Source organism: Gobius niger (genome assembly GCF_951799975.1).
Source record: "Gobius niger genome assembly, chromosome: 12".
Taxonomy (NCBI): domain Eukaryota; kingdom Metazoa; phylum Chordata; class Actinopteri; order Gobiiformes; family Gobiidae; genus Gobius; species Gobius niger.
This window is the reverse complement of record NC_136863.1, coordinates 1,381,957-1,407,872: the sequence shown is the minus strand read 5'-3', so window position 1 is coordinate 1,407,872 and position 25,916 is coordinate 1,381,957. Positions and strand designations below refer to the sequence as shown.

Sequence of the window (25,916 nt, the reverse complement as noted above, 5' to 3'; positions counted from 1 at the left end):
TGTGACTGAACTGGTTGTTTAACCTTTGACCTTTTGCAGATATCGACGAGTGTGGCCTGAACGACACGGTGTGTGGACCTCACGGCTTCTGCGAGAACAGACTGGGCTCCTTCAGGTGCCTGTGTGACCAGGGCTACCAGGAGGGCCCGGGGGGGCAGAGCTGTGTGGGTGAGTGAGGGAGGGGGGCAGAGCTGTGTGGGTGAGTGAGGGAGGGGGGGGAGAGCTGTGTGGGTGAACGAGGGAGGGGGGCGGAGCTGTGTGGGTGAGTGAGGGAGGGGGGCGGAGCTGTGTGGGTGAGTGAGGGAGGGGGGCGGAGCTGTGTGGGTGAGTGAGGGAGGGGGGCGGAGCTGTGTGGGTGAGTGAGGGAGGGGGGCGGAGCTGTGTGGGTGAGTGAGGGAGGGAGGCGGAGCTGTGTGGGTGAGTGAGGGAGGGGGGCGGAGCTGTGTGGGTGAGTGAGGGAGGGGGCGGAGCTGTGTGGGTGAGTGAGGGAGGGAGGCAGAGCTGTGTGGGTGAGTGAGGGAGGGGGGCGGAGCTGTGTGGGTGAGTGAGGGAGGGGGGCGGAGCTGTGTGGGTGAGTGAGGGAGGGGGGCGGAGCTGTGTGGGTGAGTGAGGGAGGGGGCGGAGCTGTGTGGGTGAGTGAGGGAGGGGGGGCGGAGCTGTGTGGGTGAGTGAGGGAGGGGGGCGGAGCTGTGTGGGTGAGTGAGGGAGGGGGCGGAGCTGTGTGGGTGAGTGAGGGAGGGGGGCGGAGCTGTGTGGGTGAGTGAGGGAGGGGGGCGGAGCTGTGTGGGTGAGTGAGGGAGGGGGGCGGAGCTGTGTGGGTGAGTGAGGGAGGGGGCGGAGCTGTGTGGGTGAGTGAGGGAGGGGGGCGGAGCTGTGTGGGTGAGTGAGGGAGGGGGGCGGAGCTGTGTGGGTGAGTGAGGGAGGGGGGCGGAGCTGTGTGGGTGAGTGAGGGAGGGGGCGGAGCTGTGTGGGTGAGTGAGGGAGGGGGGGCGGAGCTGTGTGGGTGAGTGAGGGAGGGGGGCGGAGCTGTGTGGGTGAGTGAGGGAGGGGGCGGAGCTGTGTGGGTGAGTGAGGGAGGGAGGCAGAGCTGTGTGGGTGAGTGAGGGAGGGGGCGGAGCTGTGTGGGTGAGTGAGGGAGGGGGGCGGAGCTGTGTGGGTGAGTGAGGGAGGGGGCGGAGCTGTGTGGGTGAGTGAGGGAGGGGGGCGGAGCTGTGTGGGTGAGTGAGGGAGGGGGGCGGAGCTGTGTGGGTGAGTGAGGGAGGGGGCGGAGCTGTGTGGGTGAGTGAGGGAGGGAGGCAGAGCTGTGTGGGTGAGTGAGGGAGGGGGGCGGAGCTGTGTGGGTGAGTGAGGGAGGGGGGCGGAGCTGTGTGGGTGAGTGAGGGAGGGGGGCGGAGCTGTGTGGGTGAGTGAGGGAGGGGGCGGAGCTGTGTGGGTGAGTGAGGGAGGGGGGGCAGAGCTGTGTGGGTGAGTGAGGGAGGGAGGCAGAGCTGTGTGGGTGAGTGAGGGAGGGGGGCGGAGCTGTGTGGGTGAGTGAGGGAGGGGGGCGGAGCTGTGTGGGTGAGTGAGGGAGGGGGGCGGAGCTGTGTGGGTGAGTGAGGGAGGGGGCGGAGCTGTGTGGGTGAGTGAGGGAGGGAGGCAGAGCTGTGTGGGTGAGTGAGGGAGGGGGGCGGAGCTGTGTGGGTGAGTGAGGGAGGGGGGCGGAGCTGTGTGGGTGAGTGAGGGAGGGGGGCGGAGCTGTGTGGGTGAGTGAGGGAGGGGGGCGGAGCTGTGTGGGTGAGTGAGGGAGGGGGGCGGAGCTGTGTGGGTGAGTGAGGGAGGGGGGCGGAGCTGTGTGGGTGAGTGAGGGAGGGGGGCAGAGCTGTGTGGGTGAGTGAGGGAGGGGGCGGAGCTGTGTGGGTGAGTGAGGGAGGGGGGGCGGAGCTGTGTGGGTGAGTGAGGGAGGGGGGCAGAGCTCACTCATTTAGACACTTTTCCTGATCCGAGTTTGCTTTGCTCGTTTGAGGACATTTCAGACCAGTTCTCGGGTAAATCTCACTTGAAATAAGAAAGTAAAATTGCCAATGAGATGAGACCAATGCCGTGGGAACCCAGGGTGCTGAGGGCGCTGCAGCACCCCCTGGTGGATAGTTTGTGAACTGCAGGCAATATTAACCCCTTCACTCCCACCTGAACCGAGCACATTTTCTCCAGCTTTACCCCAATCCAAAAGCTTCTGGACAAAAGGTGTGAAAATAGCAACAAAACTGAGACGAAAACATTGACGGAAATGTGACAAAAAAGGGACGAAAAATTTACAAAAAATTGACAAAAATGTGAGAAAATTTTGACGAAAAATTGAGAAAAAATGAACGAAAAAGTGACAAAAAAGTCATGAAAATTTGACAAAAATGAGTCGACTGCCCGACAAAAAAAGTGAAAAAGGAAAAAGATCAGTTTAGTTTTGTAGGTCTTTCAAACGAGGCGTTACACTGGCCTACAGGATTTGGGTAAAGCTGAACTGGAGAAAATGCTCTCGGTTCAGGCGGGAGTTAAGAGGTTAATAAATAGGATTTATGCACAGAAACAGTATTTTGGGGGTAAATATTGTCCCTCAGCGCCCCCTAAACTAAAACATCTTCCCACGGCTCTGGATAAGACCAATTTTCTTTCCTTATTGGCAAAGAAAATGACCTGAAATAAGGACGAAATGTATCGAAACGAGTCAGAAACATCTCAGAACAAGTGAAATAATCCAGGACAAACGCCCAACATCTTAACAAGTCAAAACAACAAAAAAATGGATTATTGTGCTCGAATTGAGATGTTTATACTAGTCTAGTTAATTACTTTTTGCAGTGTATGTGAGTTCATTTTAACGTCAGAGTAAACCAAAGACAATGATGTTTAGTTTCTTTGAGAACCTGGATCTGACCTTTTGTTCCTCAGACCTGAACGAGTGTGAGCTGCTGAGCTCCGTCTGCGGTGAGGCCCAGTGCGTGAACATGGACGGCTCCTTCCTCTGCGTCTGCCCCTCCGGACACGAGTACAACGCCATGGTGGCCATGTGTCAGGTCACGCCCACAGGTAAAGGTTAAGGCGTGTCCTGTTGAAGGCGTGTCCAGTTGAAGGCGTGTTTAACCTGTGTCTGTGTCTCCGCAGCGTCCTCGCTGGAGAGGAAGGAGTGCTACTTCCGTCTGAACGATGAGAACCTGTGCGAGAGCGTCCTGACCAGCTCCGTCTCGCTGCAGGAGTGCTGCTGCACGCTGGGCGCCGGCTGGGGAGACAACTGCGAGGTGCACCCCTGCCCGGTCAACGGGACAGGTGAGGGGCGGGGTCAGGGGCGGGGTCAGGGGCGGGGTCAGAGTCATGGACAGACGATAAACATATTTAGTGCACACAGATACAGTCTTAGTATGGATGGATAGGTTAGTATGGATAGGTTGTTGTGGAGTTTGATAGGTTGATGATGATAAAGCGTTTGTGTACAGGTTGTGTTGCTTTGCTGTAAAGGTTTGTTGGTTGTCGTCTGTACAGATCAGTTCGAGCAGATGTGTCCTTCAGGGCGGGGCTTCGTTCCTGCGGGAGACTCTCTGTACGGAGTCCCCACCAGGACAATCTACAAAGGTCAGACTTCTGCTCTGCTTCTCTGTTTAAGTGTCTGAGCGGGTGAGGAGCTCTCTCCAGTTTTTTCCCCATTTTCTAATAACTTTTTCCTCATTTAAAAAAAAATGTTGTTTTTTTTCAAAAATCTTTTCCCCAATTTTATTTTTCCCCATTTTTTTTATTTTTTTTATTTTTTCTAATAATTTGTTCTGTATTTTTTAATGATTTATTTTTATTTTTTATGAACAGTTTTTCTCTCTTACTTTTCCCCATTTTTCATAGTGTTCTCCCCAGTTTTTTTCTCTCTCATTTATTCCAGTTATAATTTTTTCCCCATTTCCTGACTGGCTGTTGTAAACCTGCAGTGATTTTGCTGTGGTCTCTTGTGTATTAACATCCTGGTCTCTCTCTTGTGTATTAACATCCTGGTCTCTCTCTCTGACCGCTCGCTGTGACGCCCCGCTGACCCGTGTGACGTGTTTCAGACGCTGACGAGTGCGTCCTGTTCGGGCAGGAGGTTTGTAAAGGCGGCTTCTGTCAGGACACCGAGGGCAGCTTCGAGTGTTACTGCAAATCCGGACAGGACTACGACCCGAGCCGCCTGGAGTGCAGAGGTCAGTCACGCCACAGCACATACTGTCAGGTCTCCACGGCAACGGAGGGACTTTTTCCAAGCTTTCCATCATGTTATTCTGTCACTCCCTCATTAAAAACATGGCTGAAGTGTTGCCTTGGCACATTCACGTATTTCTGAGTAATCTGTAAAAACTCTGATGGCGGCCATTTTAGGGATAGGTTTGCCTGAGTCCTCCTAGGAACGCCCCCACCTCCTGGAGACGCCTCCGAGCTTTGGTCACCAGCCGAGTAACCGACCACTGCTCCTCAGCAGAACCCCCTCCCCACTGATGCCACAGACAGCGTGTGGAGGGGGCGTGTCTAAAGGCTCAGAGGTTCTTAAAGAGACAGAGGCCTATTTCAAGACATTCACTACAGCCATTTTGAGAGAGACATTTTATACAAGGCAGTTATTCTAATTTACTGCATTTACAGACCAGCAGAAGGTTTGTCATCATTGTAGTGTGATATAGACTGGTGCTATGGGGCTGAAAAAAGTGACAAAAAAGTGACAAAAAAGTGACAAAAAATGGCAAAAAATGGATGAAAAATGGATGAAAAAATTGACGAAAAAATAAATAAAAATGTGACAAAAATGACCAAAAATGACCAAAAATGACCAAAAAAATGATTAAAAATTGATTTTAAAAAAATGATGAAACAATAAAATCTTAAAATTAATTCTAAAATCAACAGGAAGCCAGTGCAACGACGCAAGAATGGGGGAGATGTGCTCATACTTTATGGTTCCTGTTAAAAGCCGCAGAATTCTGGACTAACTGCGAGCGATAAAGAGCATTGGTAAATGGTCTCAACTTATAAAGCACTTTTCCACCTACATTAGACACTCAAAGCGCTTTACAGCAAGGATCCACTCATCCATTCATACTCTCATTCATACACCAATGTACGCAGACACTGGGGGTAATGTGGGTGAAGTGTCTTGCCCAAGGACACAACGACAGTGTGCACTTTCAGGAGGTGGGAATTGAACCCCTGACCTTCCGATCATGAGACGACCCGCTCTACCATCTGCGCCACTGTCGCCCCGGCATTCTGATTTATGCCGGTGTAAAGTGCATCTCAGTCATCCAGGCGAGGTGAAATAAAGGCGTGCACGACTTGCTCGAAGTTCTTAAAAGATAAAAAAGGTTTAACTTTTGTTTGGCTTTAACAACAGCATTGATTTGCTTGTGAAGTTTCAAATCGGAGTCAACAATGACGCCGAGGCTGAGGCTGAAGAGCGAACACGGTGTTTAGGACGCCCAGGTCATGTGAAGGGTCCATGGAGCCAAACACAACAACTTCAGTCTGGTTTTCATTAAGACTTAAACGTTTTGAGCCAAACAGACCCTGACGTCACTCGAACACTGGAGTAGACGTGTCAGGGGGGACTTACTATTTTTCTTCAAAGGCTTGTAGATTTGGCGTCTGTAAGTAAGTGGTGAGCGACGCCGTGCCTTTGGAATATTTCATTAACCCCTTAACTCCCACCTGAACCGAGCACGTTTTCTCCAGTTTGGCTTTACCCCAATCCAAAAGCGTCTGGAAAAAAGCTGTGAAAATAGCAACAGAACTGAGACTAAAACAATGATGAAAACGTGACAAAAAGTGAGAAAACATTGACAAAAAAGTTACGAAAATGTCACAAGAAATTGACAAAAAATGTATTTAAAAAATGACAAAAATGACGAAAAAATGGACGAAAAAATTGACAAAAATGTGACAAAATTGATTAAAAATGGACAAAAAAATGGACAAAAAAATTACAAAAATATGACGAAAAAATGGACAAAAAAATTTGACAAAAATGTGACAAAAAAAAATAACAATTTGATTAAAAAAAATGGACAAAAAAATTACAAAAATTTGATACAACATTTACAAACATATGACAAAAAATTGACAAAATTAATTAAAAATGGACAAAAAAATTGACGAAAAAATTGACAAAAATGTGACAAAAAAAGAATAAAAATTTGATAAAAAATGGACAAAAAATTGACAAAAAAGTGACAAAAAAGTGACAAAAAATGACGAAAAAATGACGAAAAAAATGACAAAAAATTGATGAAAAATGTGACAAAAACGTGACAAAAATTTGATAAAAAATTGACCAAAAAAATGACAAAATGTGACCAAAAAATTACAAAAATTACAAAAAAATTACAAAAAAGTTACAAAAATGAGTTGAATACCCAACAAATAAAGTGATGACGTGAGGAAAAAGATCCTCTCGGTTCAGGCGGGAGTTAAGAGATTAAGTGGGAGAACATAAAGTGCAAACAGTACAGGTGCAAGTCTAGAACCCTGAGGAACTCCACAGTGAGGGGGAGCGGAGGGAGATGTGGAGTCTCCCCGCCTGACTCTCTCCACGAGGCAGGACTTGGACCATTTTAAAGCAGCCCCCCCGACACCGACAGTTTTCCAAGCGCTTTAAAAGAGACGCTGGTAATGATGTGAGCGCTCGGATGTTCTCGGGTTTATGGGCTGTTCCGCAGATGTCGCTCTTGGAACAGAAGCCGCTCTCGAAGCCGCTCTCAAAGGCTCCACAACATGTTTCTGTTTTGTAGAAAAATGTGAGAAATGCAGCCGAGAGCCAGACATCTGTCGGCGGCGGCCATGTTGGTGCGGACCTTCTTCAACGCTAGAACCCGGTCTGTTGACTCAGCTGGAGCCGTATTATTATTCAGTACTTATGATGACAGACCGGCTGCTGATGGAGGCTCTCGCTCGTCCGGGAGTTTTCCCTCGTAGACTAACTTATTTCCCCCATAGTTTTAGAGTCATATTTATGAGACAAAAACTAGTTAAAGAGGGGGTGTTCTGCTTTTTTCAGTCCCATAGCACCAGTCTATATCTCACTACAATGATGACAAACCTTCTGCTTGTCCTTAAATGCAGTAAATTAGAATAACTGCCTTGTATAAAATGTCTCTCTCAAAATGGCTGTAGTGAATGTCTTGAAATAGGCCTCTGTCTCTTTAAGAACCTGAGCCTTTAGACACGCCCCCTCCACACGCTGTCTGTGGCATCAGTGGGGAGGGGGTTCTGCTGAGGAGCAGTGGTCGGTTACTTGGCTGGTGACCAAAGCTCGGAGGCGTCTCCAGGAGGTGGGGGCGTTCCTAGGAGGACTCAGGCAAACCTATCCCTAAAATGGCCGCCATCAGAGTTTTTACAGATGACTCAGAAATACGTGAATGTGCCAAGACAACACTTCAGCCATGTTTTTAATGAGGGAGTGACAGAATAACATGATGGAAAGCTGGAAAGAGTCCATTTTGCATAATACCCCCCTTTAAAGATATTAAAAATAATAATATTAACAGCAGTTTACACTTAGAGCCTGTGTCACCGAGTTTCTCAAAGCGCCAAACTGTTCATTTACTCCAGGTGTTTCCAAACCTTTCAGGCCTCGACCCCCAAAATCACTCAACCAACAACTCGGGCCCCCCGTCTGTAAAATATAACCAGCATTTATAATAAAGGTCTGGTTTAATTATGTTTAATAATGAATAAAGTGTTTTCAATCAAAAATGCTTCAAATTCAGTGTCAGAAATGTAGCAAAAAATATTGTCTCCATGTCATCATGTGACCTCACTTCAGTGTCCCGCGACCCCCTACCAAAACATGACAAAAATGCAGCAACAACGTGACCAAAACTTACAGTCACTTTTGTCGGCCATTGTTTTCAAATGAGGCGTTGCTCTAAAGTCAAGAAGCTTTTAGATTTGGGTAAAGCTGAACTGGAGACAATGCACTCAGTTAACCTCTTAACTCCCGCCTGAACCCAGAGGATCATTTTCCTCACGTTTCATTTTTTGGGTATTCAACTCATTTTTGTAACTTTTTTTGTCATTTTTTTAAATCACATTTTTTCGTACATTTTTAATCCATTTTTTGTCAATTTTTTGTCAAATTTTGTCATTTTTTTGTCGTTTTTTTTTTTTTTTTTTTTTTCAATTTCTTGTGATATTTTTGAGACATTTTTGCCACTTTTTCATCAATTTTTCGTCACTTTTTTGCCAAAGTTTTCTCACTTTTTTGTCACATTTCCATCATTGTTTTCGTCTCAGTTTTGTTGCTTTTTTCTCACCTTTTTTCCCAGAAGCTTTTGGATTGGGGTAAAGCCAAACTGGAGAAAACGTGCTCGGTTCAGGGGTTAAGACGTAAGGGGTTAAAATATGTGTTTGTGGAAGTGTCGCATTTACGCTCATTTGGGTCAGGCTGGTCAGAGTCCAGGGCCGTTTCTCAGTCCCAGTCCAGCCCCTGGTGGAGACGAGCTGGAGACTGAGATGTTCCTGGAGATCAGGCGAGTCTCCAGGTCTCGGTGAAGAGTCTCCGAGAGGTCTCTGTGGTCTTAAACAGTTGTGTTGTTGTTTGTATTTGTATGAGACGTTTCTGTGACGTCCCTACAACGTCTCCGAGACCTGTCAGACATGAAGATCTCAAAAAGATGGAGTCTCTTTGGAAGAACCTCGAGACTCGCCTTATCTCCAGGGAATGTTTCGGAGACTGTTCCTTGACCGAGTCTCCAACTAGTCTCCAGTCCAGGCCCCTCCCCCTCACACACACTGTCACCCATCCTGGCCTATTGTACATGTTTTTAGTGGGGGGGAAGCCTACACAGACACGGGTAGAACAGGCAAACTCCACAGACAGGCCCAGGAATCGAACCCGGGACCTTCTCGTTCCAACACAGACGGGGGAAATCTCCACAGGCCCAGTGTTGTTTTTGGCCCTTTTAGTTTTAGTCTTAGTCTTTTGGGCGAAAATGCATTTAGGTTTAGTCACATTTTAGTCATTTCAAAATGTGATCGTTTTAGTCACGTTTTAGTCAGACGAAAATTAAAAAGGTTTTCGTCAAGTTTTCGTCGGTTTCATTATAAGAAGTTATAATTAATTTCGATAAGTCTTGGAAATTGGGATAAATAAAAGCTTCTATTGGCTTTTGACAAACAGATGACACCACGATCGGCACTGGCAGAAGTGGCCGACTGTGAACAGGACTTTCCCAAAAGCGCCCGCTCTCCTCGTCCTCTGATCATCGCTTCCAGATTATTATTATTTTTTTTCTTCTACCAACAGCGCTGTCTGCACATACGTAGCCGACCTCAACGTGCTTTCAGCGTTCAGACGCCACGGTATTGAAAACTGTCCTGAGAAACAATAAACTCCCTGTGACCTGGATGTGAGACGCTCTGAGGAGGATGTGGGCGAGCAGTGACCGCACGCCACGGGGAGAGAGAGAGAAAGAGGCGCCGCTGCCCGGGCGCATCATGAGCCGCACGGCGCCGCTCCGGGTCACGTTTACCGTGTGTTCTCTCACTCCGCACATAAACTCTGATCTGACCAAAAACCTTTTTTGTCTCGTCTCGTCTCATTGACGTAAACTGGTAAACGTCTCGTCAGGTTCTCATCCCCAAAGAGCTCATTTCAGCTCGTCATCGTTACGTTATCGTCATTAAAAAAAGGGGCGTCAACGAAAAGATATCGTTATCGTCTTCGTTGACGAAAACAACACTGCACAGGCCGCACGTTTTTCCTCCCTCTTCAGCGTCTGCCCTTCAGTCGCTCCAGAGTCTCTCCTCACACGCTCTGAAGGTCTGCGGGTGTTGACTCAGCTGGGCTCGCTCTGCTTCCTTATCGTCTCGGTGCTTTCAGACTTTTATTAGTCTGAGTCTGGGTCCGGGTCCGAGTCTGGGTCTGGGTCTGTGTCTGGGTCCCGGTCTGGGTCCCGGTCCTAGTCCGGGTCTGGCTCAGGCTCAGCTCAGTCTGTGACGTCCCGGCGTTGCATAATCGTCTCTGTTTCCAATCATCGTCTGAAACAGAAACAGAGACGCCAAAACCTGAGAGAGATTTTAGAGAAGCCAGAGATAACTCGCTCTGTCTGTCTGTCTGTCTCCCCCCTCCCTCCCTCTCTCCCTCTCTCTCCCTCCCTCTCTCTCCCTCCCTCTCTCTTTCTGGTTGTTTTCTTTTCTCAGATATAAACGAGTGCCTGGACGACTCCGTGTGCTCGGGGGGGCAGTGCCTGAACACAGACGGATCCTTCATGTGTTTCTGTACTCACCCTTTAATCTGGGACCAAGTGCAGAACACCTGTGTGCTGCTCTCCGGTACTTCAGGTACTGCATACTACTGCATACTACTGCATACTACTGCATATTACTACTGCATACTATGACTGCATGACTGCCCAGCCCCCGGCCTGATCCGCTCCGTGCTTTCAGACGGCCAGTCGGAGGAGCAGGGCGACTTCCAGGCCGTGTGCTGGCAGGTGGTGAGCGACTCCCTGACCTGCACTCAGCCGCTGGGCCCCGAGAGGAAGACCACCTACACGGAGTGCTGCTGCCTGTACGGAGAGGGCTGGGGCATGGACTGTGCCCTGTGCCCGCCCTCCAACACGGGTACGAGGCCTGGCACCGCCTAGGAGGACCAGAACTGACACAATATAACTTAATCTGCCCTACGGAGGACCAGAACCCACAAAATATAACTTAAATATGCTCTACGGAGGACTAGAACCCACAAAATATAACTTAATCTGCTCTACAGAGGACCAGAACCCACAAAATATAACTTAATCTGCCCTACGGAGGACCAGAACCCACAAAATATAACTTAATATGCACTACGGAGGACCAGAACCCACAAAATATAACTTAAATATGCACCACGGAGGACCAGAACCCACAAAATATAACTTAATCTGTTCTAAGGAGGACCAGAACCCACAAAATATAACTTAATCTGCTACACGGAGGACCAGAACCCACAAAATATAACTTAATCTGCTACACGGAGGACCAGAACCCACAAAATATAACTTAATCTGCTACACGGAGGACCAGAACCCACAAAATATAACTTAATCTGCTACACGGAGGACCAGAACCCACAAAATATAACTTAATCTGCTCTAAGGAGGACCAGAACCCACAAAATATAACTTAATCTGCAACACGGAGGACCAGAACTGACAAAACACAGATATTACCTTTATAATAAATATAATGCAGGACATTTTTATTAATTCAGACGAGGGTTCATTTAGGTTTATAGTTGTTACGACACGGCTCTGCTAGTTAAAGGAAGTAACAAAAACCAAGATGTAAAATGGATGAATAAAGTTGTAATTTAATAAAAGGAGTGGCAAAAATAACCATAAGAACAAAGGCTATTTACCGTAAGTACAGAAAGGTTAACCGAAACAAAGCTAGTCAAACTAAACAGACAAAATCAGGTCTAACAAAACCAAACAAAGTCATGACAAGATAACGAGTGTCGCTTGATTCCACGTCACGTAAACGAGAACAAACCAAAAAGTGACGCAACACAAACGGCAACAGGGAGCGAGTCTCTGAATACACAAAAGTTAACATCAACAACGAAGAGACACACAACACAAAATGGCGTAAGGACCAGCAGCCCTGAATGAGCCACGGTGGAGTCCTTTTATAGGAGTGGCTGCACAGGTGGCTTTAACGAGCTCCCCCCAGGTGTTGAGCTGCTCCACCAATCAGGCGGCAGCAAAGCCAGAGACCCAACCAGCAGCCAGGACCCCAATGCGCTCCCCCAACCAGCAGCCAGGACCCCAATGCACTCCCCCAACCAGCAGCCAGGACCCCAATCCCCTCCACCAATCACAGCCCAGGACCACAGCAGCAGATTTACATGGGAGAAAACAGGTTTAGGGTACACTAACAAAAATATACAAAAAGAAAGGAGGGAGCCTGGAGGCCTGGGGCCGAAACAATAGTTCTAAAAGCTATAAACATAAACTCATCTCATTAAGATGGTCCTCGTCCACAGCCGGGGCAGTCGTGGTCCTCCGTCCTCCGCTCCTTCTGTCTGTATTTCATGTTTCTTCTTCTGTGTTTTCATGTTTCTTCTTCTGTGTTTTCATGTTTCTTCTTCTGTGTTTTCATGTTTCTTCTTCTGTGTTTTCATGTTTCTTCTTCTGTGTTTTTCATGTTTCTTCTTCTGTGTTTTCATGTTTCTTCTTCTGTGTTTTCATGTTTCTTCTTCTGTGTTTTCATGTTTCTTCTGTGTTTTCATGTTTCTTCTTCTGTGTATTCATGTTTCTTCTTCTGTGTTTTCATGTTTCTTCTTCTGTGTTTTCATGTTTCTTCTGTGTTTTCATGTTTCTTCTTCTGTGTTTTTCATGTTTCTTCTTCTGTGTTTTTCATGTTTCTTCTTCTGTGTTTTCATGTTTCTTCTTCTGTGTTTTCATGTTTCTTCTCCTGTGTTTTCATGTTTCTTCTTCTGTGTTTTCATGTTTCTTCTTCTGTGTTTTCATGTTTCTTCTTCTGTGTTTTTCATGTTTCTTCTTCTGTGTTTTCATGTTTCTTCTCCTGTGTTTTTCATGTTTCTTCTTCTGTGTTTTCATGTTTCTTCTTCTGTGTTTTCATGTTTCTTCTGTGTTTTCATGTTTCTTCTTCTGTGTTTTTCATGTTTCTTCTTCTGTGTTTTCATGTTTCTTCTTCTGTGTTTTTCATGTTTCTTCTTCTGTGTTTTTCATGTTTCTTCTTCTGTGTTTTCATGTTTCTTCTTCTGTGTTTTTCATGTTTCTTCTTCTGTGTTTCATGTTTCTTCTTCTGTGTTTTCATGTTTCTTCTTCTGTGTTTTTCATGTTTCTTCTTCTGTGTTTTCATGTTTCTTCTTCTGTGTTTTTCATGTTTCTTCTTCTGTGTTTCATGTTTCTTCTTCTGTGTTTTCATGTTTCTTCTTCTGTGTTTTCATGTTTCTTCTTCTGTGTTTTTCATGTTTCTTCTTCTGTGTTTTCATGTTTCTTCTTCTGTGTTTTCATGTTTCTTCTGTGTTTTCATGTTTCTTCTTCTGTGTTTTCATGTTTCTTCTTCTGTGTTTTCATGTTTCTTCTTCTGTGTTTTCATGTTTCTTCTTCTGTGTTTTCATGTTTCTTCTGTGTTTTCATGTTTCTTCTTCTGTGTTTTCATGTTTCTTCTTCTGTGTTTTTCATGTTTCTTCTTCTGTGTTTTCATGTTTCTTCTTCTGTGTTTTTCATGTTTCTTCTTCTGTGTTTTTCATGTTTCTTCTTCTGTGTTTTCATGTTTCTTCTGTCTGTGTTTTCATGTTTCTTCTTCTGTGTTTTCATGTTTCTTCTTCTGTGTTTTCATGTTTCTTCTTCTGTGTTTTCATGTTTCTTCTTCTGTGTTTTCATGTTTCTTCTTCTGTGTTTTCATGTTTCTTCTTCTGTGTTTTCATGTTTCTTCTTCTGTGTTTTCATGTTTCTTCTTCTGTGTTTTCATGTTTCTTCTTCTGTGTTTTTCATGTTTCTTCTTCTGTGTTTTCACGTTTCTTCTTCTGTGTTTTCATGTTTCTTCTTCTGTGTTTTCATGTTTCTTCTTCTGTGTTTTGCATGTTTCTTCTTCTGTGTTTTCACGTTTCTTCTTCTGTGTTTTCATGTTTCTTCTTCTGTGTTTTCATGTTTCTTCTCCTGTGTTTTCATGTTTCTTCTTCTGTGTTTCATGTTTCTTCTTCTGTGTTTCATGTTTCTTCTTCTGTGTTTCATGTTTCTTCTTCTGTGTTTTTCATGTTTCTTCTTCTGTGTTTTCATGTTTCTTCTTCTGTGTTTTCATGTTTCTTCTTCTGTGTTTTCATGTTTCTTCTTCTGTGTTTTCATGTTTCTTCTTCTGTGTTTCATGTTTCTTCTTCTGTGTTTTCATGTTTCTTCTTCTGTGTTTCATGTTTCTTCTTCTGTGTTTTCATGTTTCTTCTTCTGTGTTTTTCATGTTTCTTCTTCTGTGTTTTTCATGTTTCTTCTTCTGTGCTTTCATGTTTCTTCTTCTGTGTTTTCATGTTTCTTCTTCTGTGTTTCATGTTTCTTCTTCTGTGTTTTCATGTTTCTTCTTCTGTGTTTTCATGTTTCTTCTTCTGTGTTTTCATGTTTCTTCTTCTGTGTTTTCATGTTTCTTCTTCTGTGTTTTCATGTTTCTTCTTCTGTGTTTTCATGTTTCTTCTTCTGTGTTTTCATGTTTCTTCTTCTGTGTTTTCATGTTTCTTCTCCTGTGTTTTCATGTTTCTTCTCCTGTGTTTTTCATGTTTCTTCTTCTGTGTTTTCATGTTTCTTCTTCTGTGTTTGCATGTTTCTTCTTCTGTGTTTGCATGTTTCTTCTTCTGTGTTTTCATGTTTCTTCTTCTGTGTTTTCATGTTTCTTCTTCTGTGTTTTCATGTTTCTTCTTCTGTGTTTTCATGTTTCTTCTTCTGTGTTTCATGTTTCTTCTTCTGTGTTTTCATGTTTCTTCTTCTGTGTTTTTCATGTTTCTTCTTCTGTGTTTTTCATGTTTCTTCTTCTGTGCTTTCATGTTTCTTCTTCTGTGTTTTCATGTTTCTTCTTCTGTGTTTTCATGTTTCTTCTTCTGTGTTTTCATGTTTCTTCTTCTGTGTTTTCATGTTTCTTCTTCTGTGTTTTCATGTTTCTTCTTCTGTGTTTTCATGTTTCTTCTTCTGTGCTTTCATGTTTCTTCTTCTGTGTTTTCATGTTTCTTCTTCTGTGTTTTCATGTTTCTTCTTCTGTGTTTTCATGTTTCTTCTTCTGTGTTTTCATGTTTCTTCTTCTGTGTTTTTCATGTTTCTTCTTCTGTGTTTTCATGTTTCTTCTGTCTGTGTTTTCATGTTTCTTCTTCTGTGTTTTCATGTTTCTTCTTCTGTGTTTTATGTTTCTTCTTCTGTGTTTTCATGTTTCTTCTTCTGTGTTTCATGTTTCTTCTTCTGTGTTTGCATGTTTCTTCTTCTGTGTTTTCATGTTTCTTCTCCTGTGTTTTCATGTTTCTTCTTCTGTGTTTTCATGTTTCTTCTTCTGTGTTTTTCATGTTTCTTCTTCTGTGTTTTTCATGTTTCTTCTTCTGTGCTTTCATGTTTCTTCTTCTGTGTTTTCATGTTTCTTCTCCTGTGTTTTCATGTTTCTTCTTCTGTGTTTTTCATGTTTCTTCTTCTGTGTTTTCATGTTTCTTCTTCTGTGTTTTCATGTTTCTTCTTCTGTGTTTGCAGAGGACTACGCTCAGATGTGTAACCTTCCCTTCGGCGACAGCAGGCGCTCGTACGGCCGCGACGCTCTGGTGGCGGCGCCGGTTCTCGAGGTCCGTCCAGACCAGGCCTCGGTTTATTACGACTACGAGCAGCGTGAGTTCGTTTCCCTCTCGACACGAGCGCTGATCAGTTCCTCTGACTCGGGCGACAAACCCGGGAGGAGTCAGTGCCGAGCGGCCAATCACAGCAGAGACGAATACCGTAAATGCTCTAATATAGGCGGGGCCTTTATTTACTCCAGGGCATCAGGACCAGACCTTTATTGGAACCAGGCCACAATCAGAGACAGGCCTTTGTTTCTATTTGAGCAAAACGGACGACCAGGAAAACGAAGAAAAACGAGACTTGTTTCCATTTGCACCTAAAATATCAGGTTCATTTATTAATGAACATTTCAAACCCTCTCCCAGCGGCTGGAACATGTCGTTGCTGTTAGCGGAGCTTTGACATTTTTTTGTCATTTTTTCGTCAATTTTTTCGTCAATTTTTTCGTCAATTTTTTCGTCAATTTTTTCGTCAATTTTTTCGTCAATTTTTTCGTCAATTCTGTATAATTGTTTTGTCAAATTTCATCACATTTTTCATAAATTTTTTGTCACATTTTTGTTTGTTTTTTTATTAATTTTTGGTCATTTTTTGTCTCATTTTTTGTCACATTTTTTCAGTTTTTTCGTCAATTTTTTCATAAATTTTTCATAAATTTTTTGTCATTTTTTGGTCAATTTTAATAATTTTTTAATAATTTTTTGTCATTATTTTTCACATTTTTGTAATTTTTTTGTCAATTTTTTTTATCAATTTTTTGTAATTTTTTTGTAATTTTTTATTAATTTCTGGTCATTTTTTTGTCACAGTTTTCGTCCATTTTTCATAAATTTTTCATAAATTTTTGTCACATTTTTTATCATTTTTTGTCAATTTCTTGTGACATTTTTTTCGTCTCAGTTTTGTTGCTTTTTCCCAGAAGCTTTCGGATTGGGGTAAAGCTGGAGTAAACGTGCTCGGTTCAGGTTTGAGTTAAGGAGTTAACGGGCTTTATCACGATGCGTTCATTACGTTGGCTTTATCACGATGCGTTCATGGCCTGATGGTGTGTCGGTGTTTCCTGTTCCTCAGCCTCGTCCGACGCCTTCGAGGGCCTTCAGTCCGAGGAGTGCGGGATCCTGAACGGCTGCGAGAACGGCCGCTGCGTCCGGGTCACGGAGGGCTTCACCTGCGACTGCTTCGACGGCTTCACCCTGGACCTGTCCCGCATGAGCTGCATCGGTACGAGACCACGCCCTCCTCCTCCCCCTGACCACCCCCTCTTCCTCCCCCTGACCACGCCCTCCCTCCTCCCCCTGACCACGCCCTCCTCCTCCCCCTGACCACGCCCTCCTCCCCCTGACCACGCCCTCCTCCTCCCCCTGACCACGCCCTCCCCCTGACCACGCCCTCCCCCTGACCACGCCCTCCCCCTGACCACGCCCTCCTCCCCCTGACCAGGCCCTCCTCCTCCCCCTGACCACGCCCTCCTCCTGACCACGCCCTCCCCCTGACCTCGCCCTCCTCCTCCCCCTGACCACGCCTTCCTCCTCCCCCTGACCACGCCTTCCTCCTCCCCCTGACCACGCCCTCCTCCTCCCCCTGACCACGCCCTCCTCCTCCCCCTGACCACGCCCTCCTCCTCCCCCTGAACACGCCCTCCTCCTCCTAAAAGCTTCTTCAAAACAGAGGCAAAAAACGACTGTAAACGCAACAGAAAACGCAAAAAAGTGAACAAAAAAAGCGACAAAAACTCAACAAAAAAGTGACAAAAATCCAGCCAAAAAAGTGACAAAAATTCAACAGAAAAAGACAAAAAAAACAGCAAAAAAATGACAAAAATCAATTAAAAAATTACAAAAATCAATTTTAAAAAAAAAGACAAAAATCCAGCAAAAAAGTGATAAAAAAGTGACAAAAAGGGAAATAAAAAGTGACGGCAAAGAGGAGAGAATGGATTTGGTTTGGGCGGGTTAAAAAAAAGTCTATCTTTATTTCATTTATTTATCAATCAAAACACTATGAAAACTCTACACTTTCTGTTTTCTGGACAGTCATAAAAGTACAAATGATTTCAGAGATTAAAGAGAGGTCCCTGCTTCACACCTGCCCCCTGCTGGCCAGGCCTCACACCTGCGCAAGCAAACTGAGCAGCGCGGCCTGATGACATCATCACACAGCGCCGTTTGTTAAAATAATCCCAGCGGCCTGAAATAATGCACGTCTGCTTTGCACAAAAAAAGAAATTTGAAAAAAAAAGACAAAAAAACAGCAAAAAGTGACAAAAATAATCCGTGTACCTTTCGATCATTAGTTATTCCGTTTCAAAATAAAATCAGAAAAACTAATTATGTGGTTGTTTTATTGTATTTCCATTTTCTAAATTAAATTGGAAAGGCAAAAAATTCTAAATAAAATATTGACCCATTTCTTTGCTATGCAGTGGAAACAAACACTGCTAAAACAACTTCCTTTATTTTGTTCACTACTGCTTCGGTTTGATTTGCTACTGGAAATGATGAGTAACTTTCTCTCTGCCTCTCACTCCCTCGCGCAAGAGGGAAACAAAAACAAACTTAAGCAAAAGAGGTCGAGCTTCAACGCGATCTCCTCTGTAACCGTTGTTTATTATGTCATTAGGACTTTTATTTCTCAAACTCGTTGTTGCTCACTTTGAGCTCCTCGTGCAGCAGCAGCCGAGGTGACCGGGGCGGAGGAGGAGGAGGCAGTGCGCGGTGATGTCGCTTCGGAGGCGGCCAAGAGCGGAGCTGAGCGAACAGGTGGAAGATGTGAGTGTCGGGGCTCCTGTCTCGTCACTCACGGACTCCACACGCCTTTTTCTCTCCCATGGCCGAGGAGAGCTGGTGCTGGGAGCGTTCGGGAGCTCTCTTTCTCTGTTTCCCCAGAGCCGCGCTCTAAAACCCTTTCCCGTCGTGCATTCCCAAACTGTCCCTCTGCCACTCCTCTCTCCGTCCACCCCACTTCAGCAGTGACTTTTGTTTTGCAAAGTAATCATGCACAACTAAAGTGACGAAGAGGAATAAAAAATATATATAATACCGCGCATACCCGTCGCTATGGGCGGGCCATAGGGGGCCGTGCCCGTCCCCCAAGATGCTTGTGCCCCCCAGACACAGATGTGGTGTCGTCTACGTGATACGCAGGTATACGCCGTATAACCACGAGAAGCCACTACAAACTGAGCAAAGATAGGCTACGTGTCACTGTTACTTTTGCGCTTTCTGCCTGATTAGAGACCAGCCCAAACTCCACAACAAGTAACTATTTCCTCCCCTGACACCGAGGCATTTCATCCCTCTCTCTCTTTCTCTGGCATGGTTCCCTCTAAGCTGCACTCGTGCGTAATTGCGCACGGCTCCCGTGTTGTCTGGGCACAAAATAAAATATAGCTGATATGATAGAGGAGCATTAACGATCATCCTCCGCTCTGAGAGTCCACGATGTCGCCTCTTTATGCTCATTTCCCGTCCGGTGACCGGTGCTCGTGTGTATTTTACTACAAAGCGCTGAAGTCCGCCGAAAAGAGCCCGCGTTCGAAGTGTGCGTTTTACACTCAGACACTGGAGCTTTAGTGAAGGCTGAGAAAGACTGAAAAGTGGAGGCGGCCACAGCACTGACACCGAGCCATATTCATGGTCCAGCAACGGTGGTGAGGGGGGTGGGGGTGTGGGGGTACAGGTGCTCGTTCTACAGCCTCAGAGTCCGGTCGTTTTTCCACACTCAGAAACGTGTTTTCGTTGCATCGGCGCAGTTTTCTGCACATACGCAAGGCCCAGCTCATTCAGCTGCTTTTGAAAAGGACCTCACTCTCATGAATTCAAGTTTGAGTTGAAGGATGTGTTGATGAGGAGGTTCAACTCGGAGAAACGCCACCTGCAACTGTACTGACGTTTCCGCCACGAGGACTCATGTTGCAGCTGTAGTTGGTCTGGTCATATTTGCTGTTGATTATGTTTAATGTAATGATCAGTGTGCGCCAGGGCTACGTGAATACCAGATGAAAAATATTTATTTAATAGTAAATGTGCCCCCGTGGATTTCATTTGCCGCCCTTAAGACTGACGTCTGGCGACGGGACTGATAACGCGTACGTCCTCTCCTCCTGGCGCCTGCAGCTGCATTTCCCCGTGTTCGCGCTGCTTTCCGCCGGCTTCAGTGTCGCTGCCACAGGGCCAGGACCGCACGACTCGCAAACAATATCAAACATGTTTGAAAACCTTGCGACCGTGCGATTTTCACGCTCTTCGTGGCTCGTAGCCCCCTGTCCACTGCACGACAGAGACGCACAGTGTCTGCCCAGCTTTTTAAGGTTGTTTTCCAAGCAGAATCTCCTCACGGATATTTCTGAGCAACCCTTCCCTCCGTGGTAATATAAAGCATCTCTGATCTCTGCATGTGTTGCACCATTTTTAAAAAGTATCTGCATAAAACTTTCCAAACAAGTGTAGGAGCGGCTCTGAGCTGAGGTCTCTCCTCACTTCCGGTGTCGAAAACAATAATAAAACGAAATGATAGTAACGTCATAATTTTGGAGGGAATTTAAAACAACTAGAACCAAAACAAACACATTGACATTGACGTATACACGATTTCTTTTTCTAATTCAAGTTTAGAAAGGGAAAAAAACAAAAAAACAAATGGAAATGTTGTTTTTCTGATTTTATTTTGAAACGGAATAACTAATGATCGAAAGGTACACGGATTAAAAATCAATTTAAGAAAAAGACAAAAATCAAGGAAAAAAAGTGACATAAATCCAACAAAAATGACAAAAATCCGTAAAAGAAAAAGACAAAAATCCAGAAAAAAGTGACAAAAATCCAGCCAAAAAAAGACAAAAAAGTGACAAAAATCCAGCCAAAAAAAGACAAAAAAGTGACAAAAATCCAGACAAAAAAAGACAAAAAAAACAGCAAAAAATGACAAAAAACAAATAAAAAAATGACAAAAATCCAGAAAAAAAATGACAAAAAAACAGCAAAAAAAGACAAAAATCAATAAAAGAAAAAGACAAAAATCCAGCAAAAAAGTGACAAAAATCCAGACAAAAAAAGACAACAAAAAAACAGCAAAAAATTACAAAAAACAAATAAAAAAAAGACAAAAATCAAGGAAAAAAAGTGACATAAATCCAAAAAAAAAGACAAAAATCCAGCAAAAAAGTAATAAAAAAGTGACAAAAGCACAAAAGGGAAATAAAAAGTGACGACAATGGCAAAGAGAGAGGTCCCTGTTTCACACCTGCCCCCTGCTGGCCGGCCCTCACACATTTCGATGAATTGCACAGCCCTCCTCCTCCTCCTCCTCCTCCTCCCCCTCCTCCTCCTCCCCCTCCTCCTCCCCCTCCTCCTCCTCCTCCTCCTCCTCCCGCTGACCCTGTGCTTCCCCCTCAGACGTGGACGAGTGCTCGGAGCTGAACCGCCGCATGTCGCTGTGCAGGAACTCGCGCTGCGTCAACACGCTGGGCTCGTTCCGCTGCGAGTGCCTCCCGGGCTTCGCCGCCGCGTCGGACCGGCCCAACGACTGCGTCCCGGAGGAGCGGGGGCGGGGCCACCGGGCCAGGCACAGGCACCGGGCGGCGCACTGAGGCCAGCAGGGGGCGCAGCGGAACTCAACCCACTCACTGCAACACGACTGACCACCGGGGGGCGCCGGGCGGGAGAGCGGGATCTTTCAGGCGGAGGATGTGGGAGGAGTTACAAGTGTAGAAGAGCTGCGTCTGCGCCCGGTCACCTGCAGGGGGCGTGTCCGGGGGCGTGTCCAGGGGGGCGTGTCCAGGGGGCGTGTCCAGGGGGCGTGTCCAGGTGTTTGAGGGTCTGGACTTTACTCGAGTTGTATTTGAAAAACAGAAACATATAACACTCTCCACAGGCGGGACTTTCTACTTTCTAAGTGTTTTCTACGAAACATTATGACACAAATGAGAAAATACTTTAACATTTTTAGGGTTAAATGGGAGAAATACTGTCAATGCACCAGTTAGAATCATGCACAACTCTGGCATTTGTAGAAAGTGCACTGGAAGAAACGACAGAAACCTGCTTGAATTAAGAGATTGAATCTAAAGTTTGAGTAGATTTGGTCTTAGATCAGAGAAAACATCTTATCAAGGCCCACAGACTTTAGCAAGACATGATTTATTAACCTCTTAACTCCCGCCTGAACCCAGAGGATCTTTTTCCTTTTTTTGTTGGGTATTCAACTCATTTTTGTAACTTTTTTTGTCTTTTTTTTTTTCATTTTTTTTGGGTCATTTTTTGTCATTTTTGTCATTTTTTGTCATTTTTTTGTCATTTTTTTAATCACATTTTTGTCATTTTTTGTCATTTTTTTGTCATTTTTTTGTCATTTTTTTGTCATTTTTTTAATCACATTTTTGTCATTTTTTTAATCACATTTTTGTCATTTTTTTGTCATTTTTTTGTCATTTTTTTGTCATTTTTTTAATCACATTTTTGTCATTTTTTGTCATTTTTAGTCATTTTTTTGTCATTTTTTTGTCATTTTTTTGTCATTTTTTGTCATTTTTTTGTCATTTTTTTAATCACATTTTTGACATTTTTTTTGTCATTTTTTGTCATTTTTTTGTCATTTTTTGTCACTTTTTATCACATTTTTGTCATTTTTTTGTCCATTTTTTATCAAATTTTGGTCATTTTTTCGTCATTTTTTTATCAATTTTTTCTGGTCTTAGATCAGATAAAACATCTCGTCGCCAATGGAACAACTCATTATTCTCTTAACTCAGATTATATTGTATAATTTCAAGTGAAAAACAAATCTTTTTCAAAGTAAAAGTTCATTTGTCTGATTTCAAAGTGGGTTTTATGTTTGTTCCATTTGTATCTTTATCTTAGATTAATCCAAACAGACTCAAATTCAACACAAAGAATCTTTATTCAAGCAATTTGAAGTCATTTATCTCATTTAAGATGGTGTTTTTTCCAGTGCTTTACTTCGGCCCTCCGTATAGAAAACTTGCCTCCCCCTGGTTTAAAGAATCATTTAACGGAGACACTTTTATTGGAGTAATATTCAAAGTCAATGTATTTGTAAAAGACACAATATAATAACAGGAAGTAAAATAACACATTATAGAGTCAAAACACAGGCGGACTTGAATGGAGCGCAGACAGATGTGTTTTAAGGCGGGGCTAAAGGTTCTGTTTGTTCCAGAGTTTAGGAGCGGCTGAAAAAACGGGATCAGATTCACAAACGTCCCTGATCCGACCAGAGACACTCACAACCCATCTAAAAACAAGCATCTTCAAGTTAGTCCTGGGAGCCAATGGGAGGCCAGCACCTGATATGCTCCGCCCCCTCGCTCCTCTGGTCAGGCCTAGAACTGTTATTCTTCATTTTGTGAGTCCTTTAGTCTCAGCATAAATATATCCACAGCGCTTCGTTTGAGAGCGGTCACATGACTCTGCACCAACAGCATGAGGGACGTTCAGTCCGATCCTGAGAGCCACAAGGGGGCAGTGTAGAGCTGTGTGCAGAGCCGTGGGAAGATGTTTTAGCTAGGGGGTGCTGAGGGACAAAATTTACCCCAAATATGCTTTTTCTGTGCATATCTCCTTTTTATTAACATTGTCTGCAGTTCCTAAAATATCCAACAGGGGGTGCTACAGCCCCCTCAGCACCCTGGGTTCCCACGGCCTTGGCTGTGTGCAGCATTAAGCTTGTGCACTTCACTGTCCTGCCTCTGGACCTCATCACAGAGGCCACTCCTGATCATGTGACCGAGGCGTTTCAACAACACATCCTACATCTCCAGGTCAGCTTTACCCAAATCTAAAAGGTACAGCCGATAGGTCAGAGTGAAACCTACAAAACTCCTCTGAACTGATCTTTTTCATCTCATTTTTGCCGCTGTTTTGTTGAATTTTTTGCGTTTTTTTCCTCGTTTTTGTTGTTATTTTCTACAAGAAGCTTTTAGATTTGGGTAAAGCCAAGTCTGTAAACTCCACAAACCAGTCGCCAAACGGTGCAAAACATTGTCGCCGAGGTGAGGACAGCCTGGACACGCCCCCTGCACTCCCGCACAGAACCTGGAGGTGCCGTCGTCACCCCCCGATCTCCACACCCGGACCTGAACCCGTGACCTCCCGGCGGCCGCGGGGGTTTGAGGTTCACACTTGTCCTCAAAGTGTGAACCTCGGAGCCTCTGGCGCTTCGGACTCGGAGCCGCCCGGACCGGAAGTTGTAAAAAACTGTTTTGTATTTGTGTTTTTTTGACAGAGTTTATCCTTTTGGACAAAGCCCGGGACGATTCCGGGCGACTCTTCGATCGTGGATATTTAAAATGAGCTGAAGTCGTGAGTCCACTTCCTGTTCCGCCCCCGGCTCCGCCTTCAAATTAAAAGCTCATCTTTAGGGTTTTTAATGAACGTATTCCAAACAAATGACGAGCAAAACCAGGACCACCGGGACCCACTGGAGTGAAAGGCCTGAACGTGTTAACTCGCGCCTTTTCTCCAGTTCAGCTTTACCCAAATCCTGTAGGTCAGTGTAACGCCTCAAGCTAAGACCTACAAAACTCATCTGAATGGATCTTTTTCCTCACGTCATCACATTTTTTTCCATCTTTTTTTGGGGGGGTTTTCAACTCATTTTGTAACTTTTTTATTGTAATTTTTGTTTGCCTTTTTTTGTCTTTTTTTGTCTTTTTTTGTCATTTTTTGGTCATTTTTTTTTTTACATTTTTTGTCTAATTTTAGTCATTTTTTTGTCGTTTTTTTGTCATTTTTTGTCGTTTTTTTGTCGTTTTTTGTCATTTTTTTCATCACTTTTTTGTATAATTTTTGTCATTTTTTTGTCGTTTTTTTGTCATTTTTTGTCGTTTTTTTCGTCACTTTTTTGTCGTTTTTTTGTCGTTTTTTTGTCATTTTTTTGTCATTTTTTTGTCATTTTTTTGTCTAATTTTTGTCATTTTTTTGTCATTTTTTTGTCGTTTTTTTGTCATTTTTTTGTCATTTTTTTGTCGGTTTTTTTGTCACTTTTTTGTCGTTTTTTTGTCGTTTTTTTGTAATTTTTTTGTCATTTTTTTGTCTAATTTTTGTCATTTTTTTGTCATTTTTTTGTCGTTTTTTTGTCATTTTTTTGTCATTTTTTTGTCGTTTTTTTGTCACTTTTTTGTCATTTTTTTGGTCTTTTTTTGTCAATGTTTTCTCACTTTTTTGTCACATTTCCATCATTGTTTTCGTCTCAGTTCTGTCTCTATTTTCACAGCTTTTTTCCAGAAGCTTTTGGATTGGGGTAAAGCCAAACTGGAGAAAATGCTCTCGGTTCAGGTGGGAGTTAAGGGGTTAAAGGAACAGGCTTCGTGTTTCCAGACGAGTTGATCCGTACCTGTCTGGTCTTTGTGTCTGAGGAAGAGCCTGGTCCAACTTCACCCTTGTTTGGAGCCATAGGAATCCACTGGGAGAGGCTAAAAACTAACAACATCTTTGGTCTTTTTGCCTGACTGAGCGCACACACAAAGACCAGACGGGTACACATCAACTCGTCTAAGCTCAGGTAAGAGCAGATCCCAGTCTGGAGGAACTACGGCAGGAACTACGGCCTGTTCCTTTAACCCCTTAACTCCCGCCTGAACCGAGCACATTTCCTCCAGTTTGGCTTTACCCCAATCCAAAAGCTTCTGGAAAAAAGGTGAGAAAATAGCAACAAAACTGAGACGAAAACAATGATGGAAATGTGACTAAAAATTGATGAAAAATTGACCAAAAAAAATGACCAAAAAAATGACAAGAAAAATTGACAAAAAAATTGATTAAAAATGACAAAAATGTGACAAATTAATAATAAAAAAAAAGACGAAATAATTAAAAAAAAAAAGACAAAAAAATTATTAAAAAATGATAAAAAATTGACGAAATAATTTAAAAAAATGTGACAAAAAATGACATAAATGTGACAAAATAATTACAAAAAAATGACAATAATTTGATAAAAAATTGAAAAAAAATTATGAAAAAGTGGCAAAAAGTCACAAGAAATTTACAAAAAATGGATGAAAAAATTTAAAAAAATGTGACAAAAATTTTGACAAAAAAATGATAAAAAATTGACAAAAAATGACAAAAAAGTTACAGAAATGAGTTTAATCCCCAACAAAAAAAATGATGGAAAAATAATCTGACGACGTGAGGAAAAAGCTCCTCTCGGTTGAGGCGGGAGTTAAGAGGTTAAAGGTTAGTTTAATTAGTTTAGTCTGACTCACCTGCTAATCAGAGGCACAACTTAACCTCTTACCTTTAACCAAGAGCATTTTCTCCAGCTCAGCTTTACCCAAATCTAAACCCTTCTCGACTGGAGTTTACAGCCCATAGGCCAGTGTTACACCTCATTTGAAAGCTAAGGCCTGCGAGACTGATGGCAACTTCATTGTCATGTTTTATTAGGTTTTTTCTTGTGTTTTAGTTTTTCTTGTGTTTTTAGATTTGGGTGAAGCCGACCTGGAGAGAATGTGCGCGGGTTAAGAGGTTAGTAACAAAGCTAGCCCCGCCCCCTGATCTTTAACTAGTCCACGGTCTGAGTCGCAAACCTTAGCGTTGCTGACGAAGCCTTAAGCTACACAGTACAGACGAAGACTCGAGGAGATGTTTTGGATCTGAAGTA

At 43.8% G+C, this 25,916-nt stretch overlaps 1 protein-coding gene across 1 annotated transcript in view; it reads left to right on the top strand.

Annotated features, from left to right (window-relative positions):
• The window catches only part of ltbp1 (latent transforming growth factor beta binding protein 1), a 56,174-nt gene extending 35,256 nt beyond the window's left edge, over positions 1–20,918 (top strand). The window contains exons 5-14 of the mRNA XM_079568413.1: positions 40–168; positions 2,926–3,063; positions 3,139–3,300; positions 3,514–3,603; positions 4,068–4,196; positions 10,183–10,323; positions 10,429–10,605; positions 15,210–15,341; positions 16,365–16,514; positions 20,687–20,918. Coding sequence (XP_079424539.1) covers positions 40–168; positions 2,926–3,063; positions 3,139–3,300; positions 3,514–3,603; positions 4,068–4,196; positions 10,183–10,323; positions 10,429–10,605; positions 15,210–15,341; positions 16,365–16,514; positions 20,687–20,880 — 1,442 coding nt within the window. The 3' untranslated portion in view covers positions 20,881–20,918. The remainder of the gene's footprint in view (positions 1–39; positions 169–2,925; positions 3,064–3,138; positions 3,301–3,513; positions 3,604–4,067; positions 4,197–10,182; positions 10,324–10,428; positions 10,606–15,209; positions 15,342–16,364; positions 16,515–20,686) is intronic.
• Positions 20,919–25,916: the final 4,998 nt, after the last annotated feature.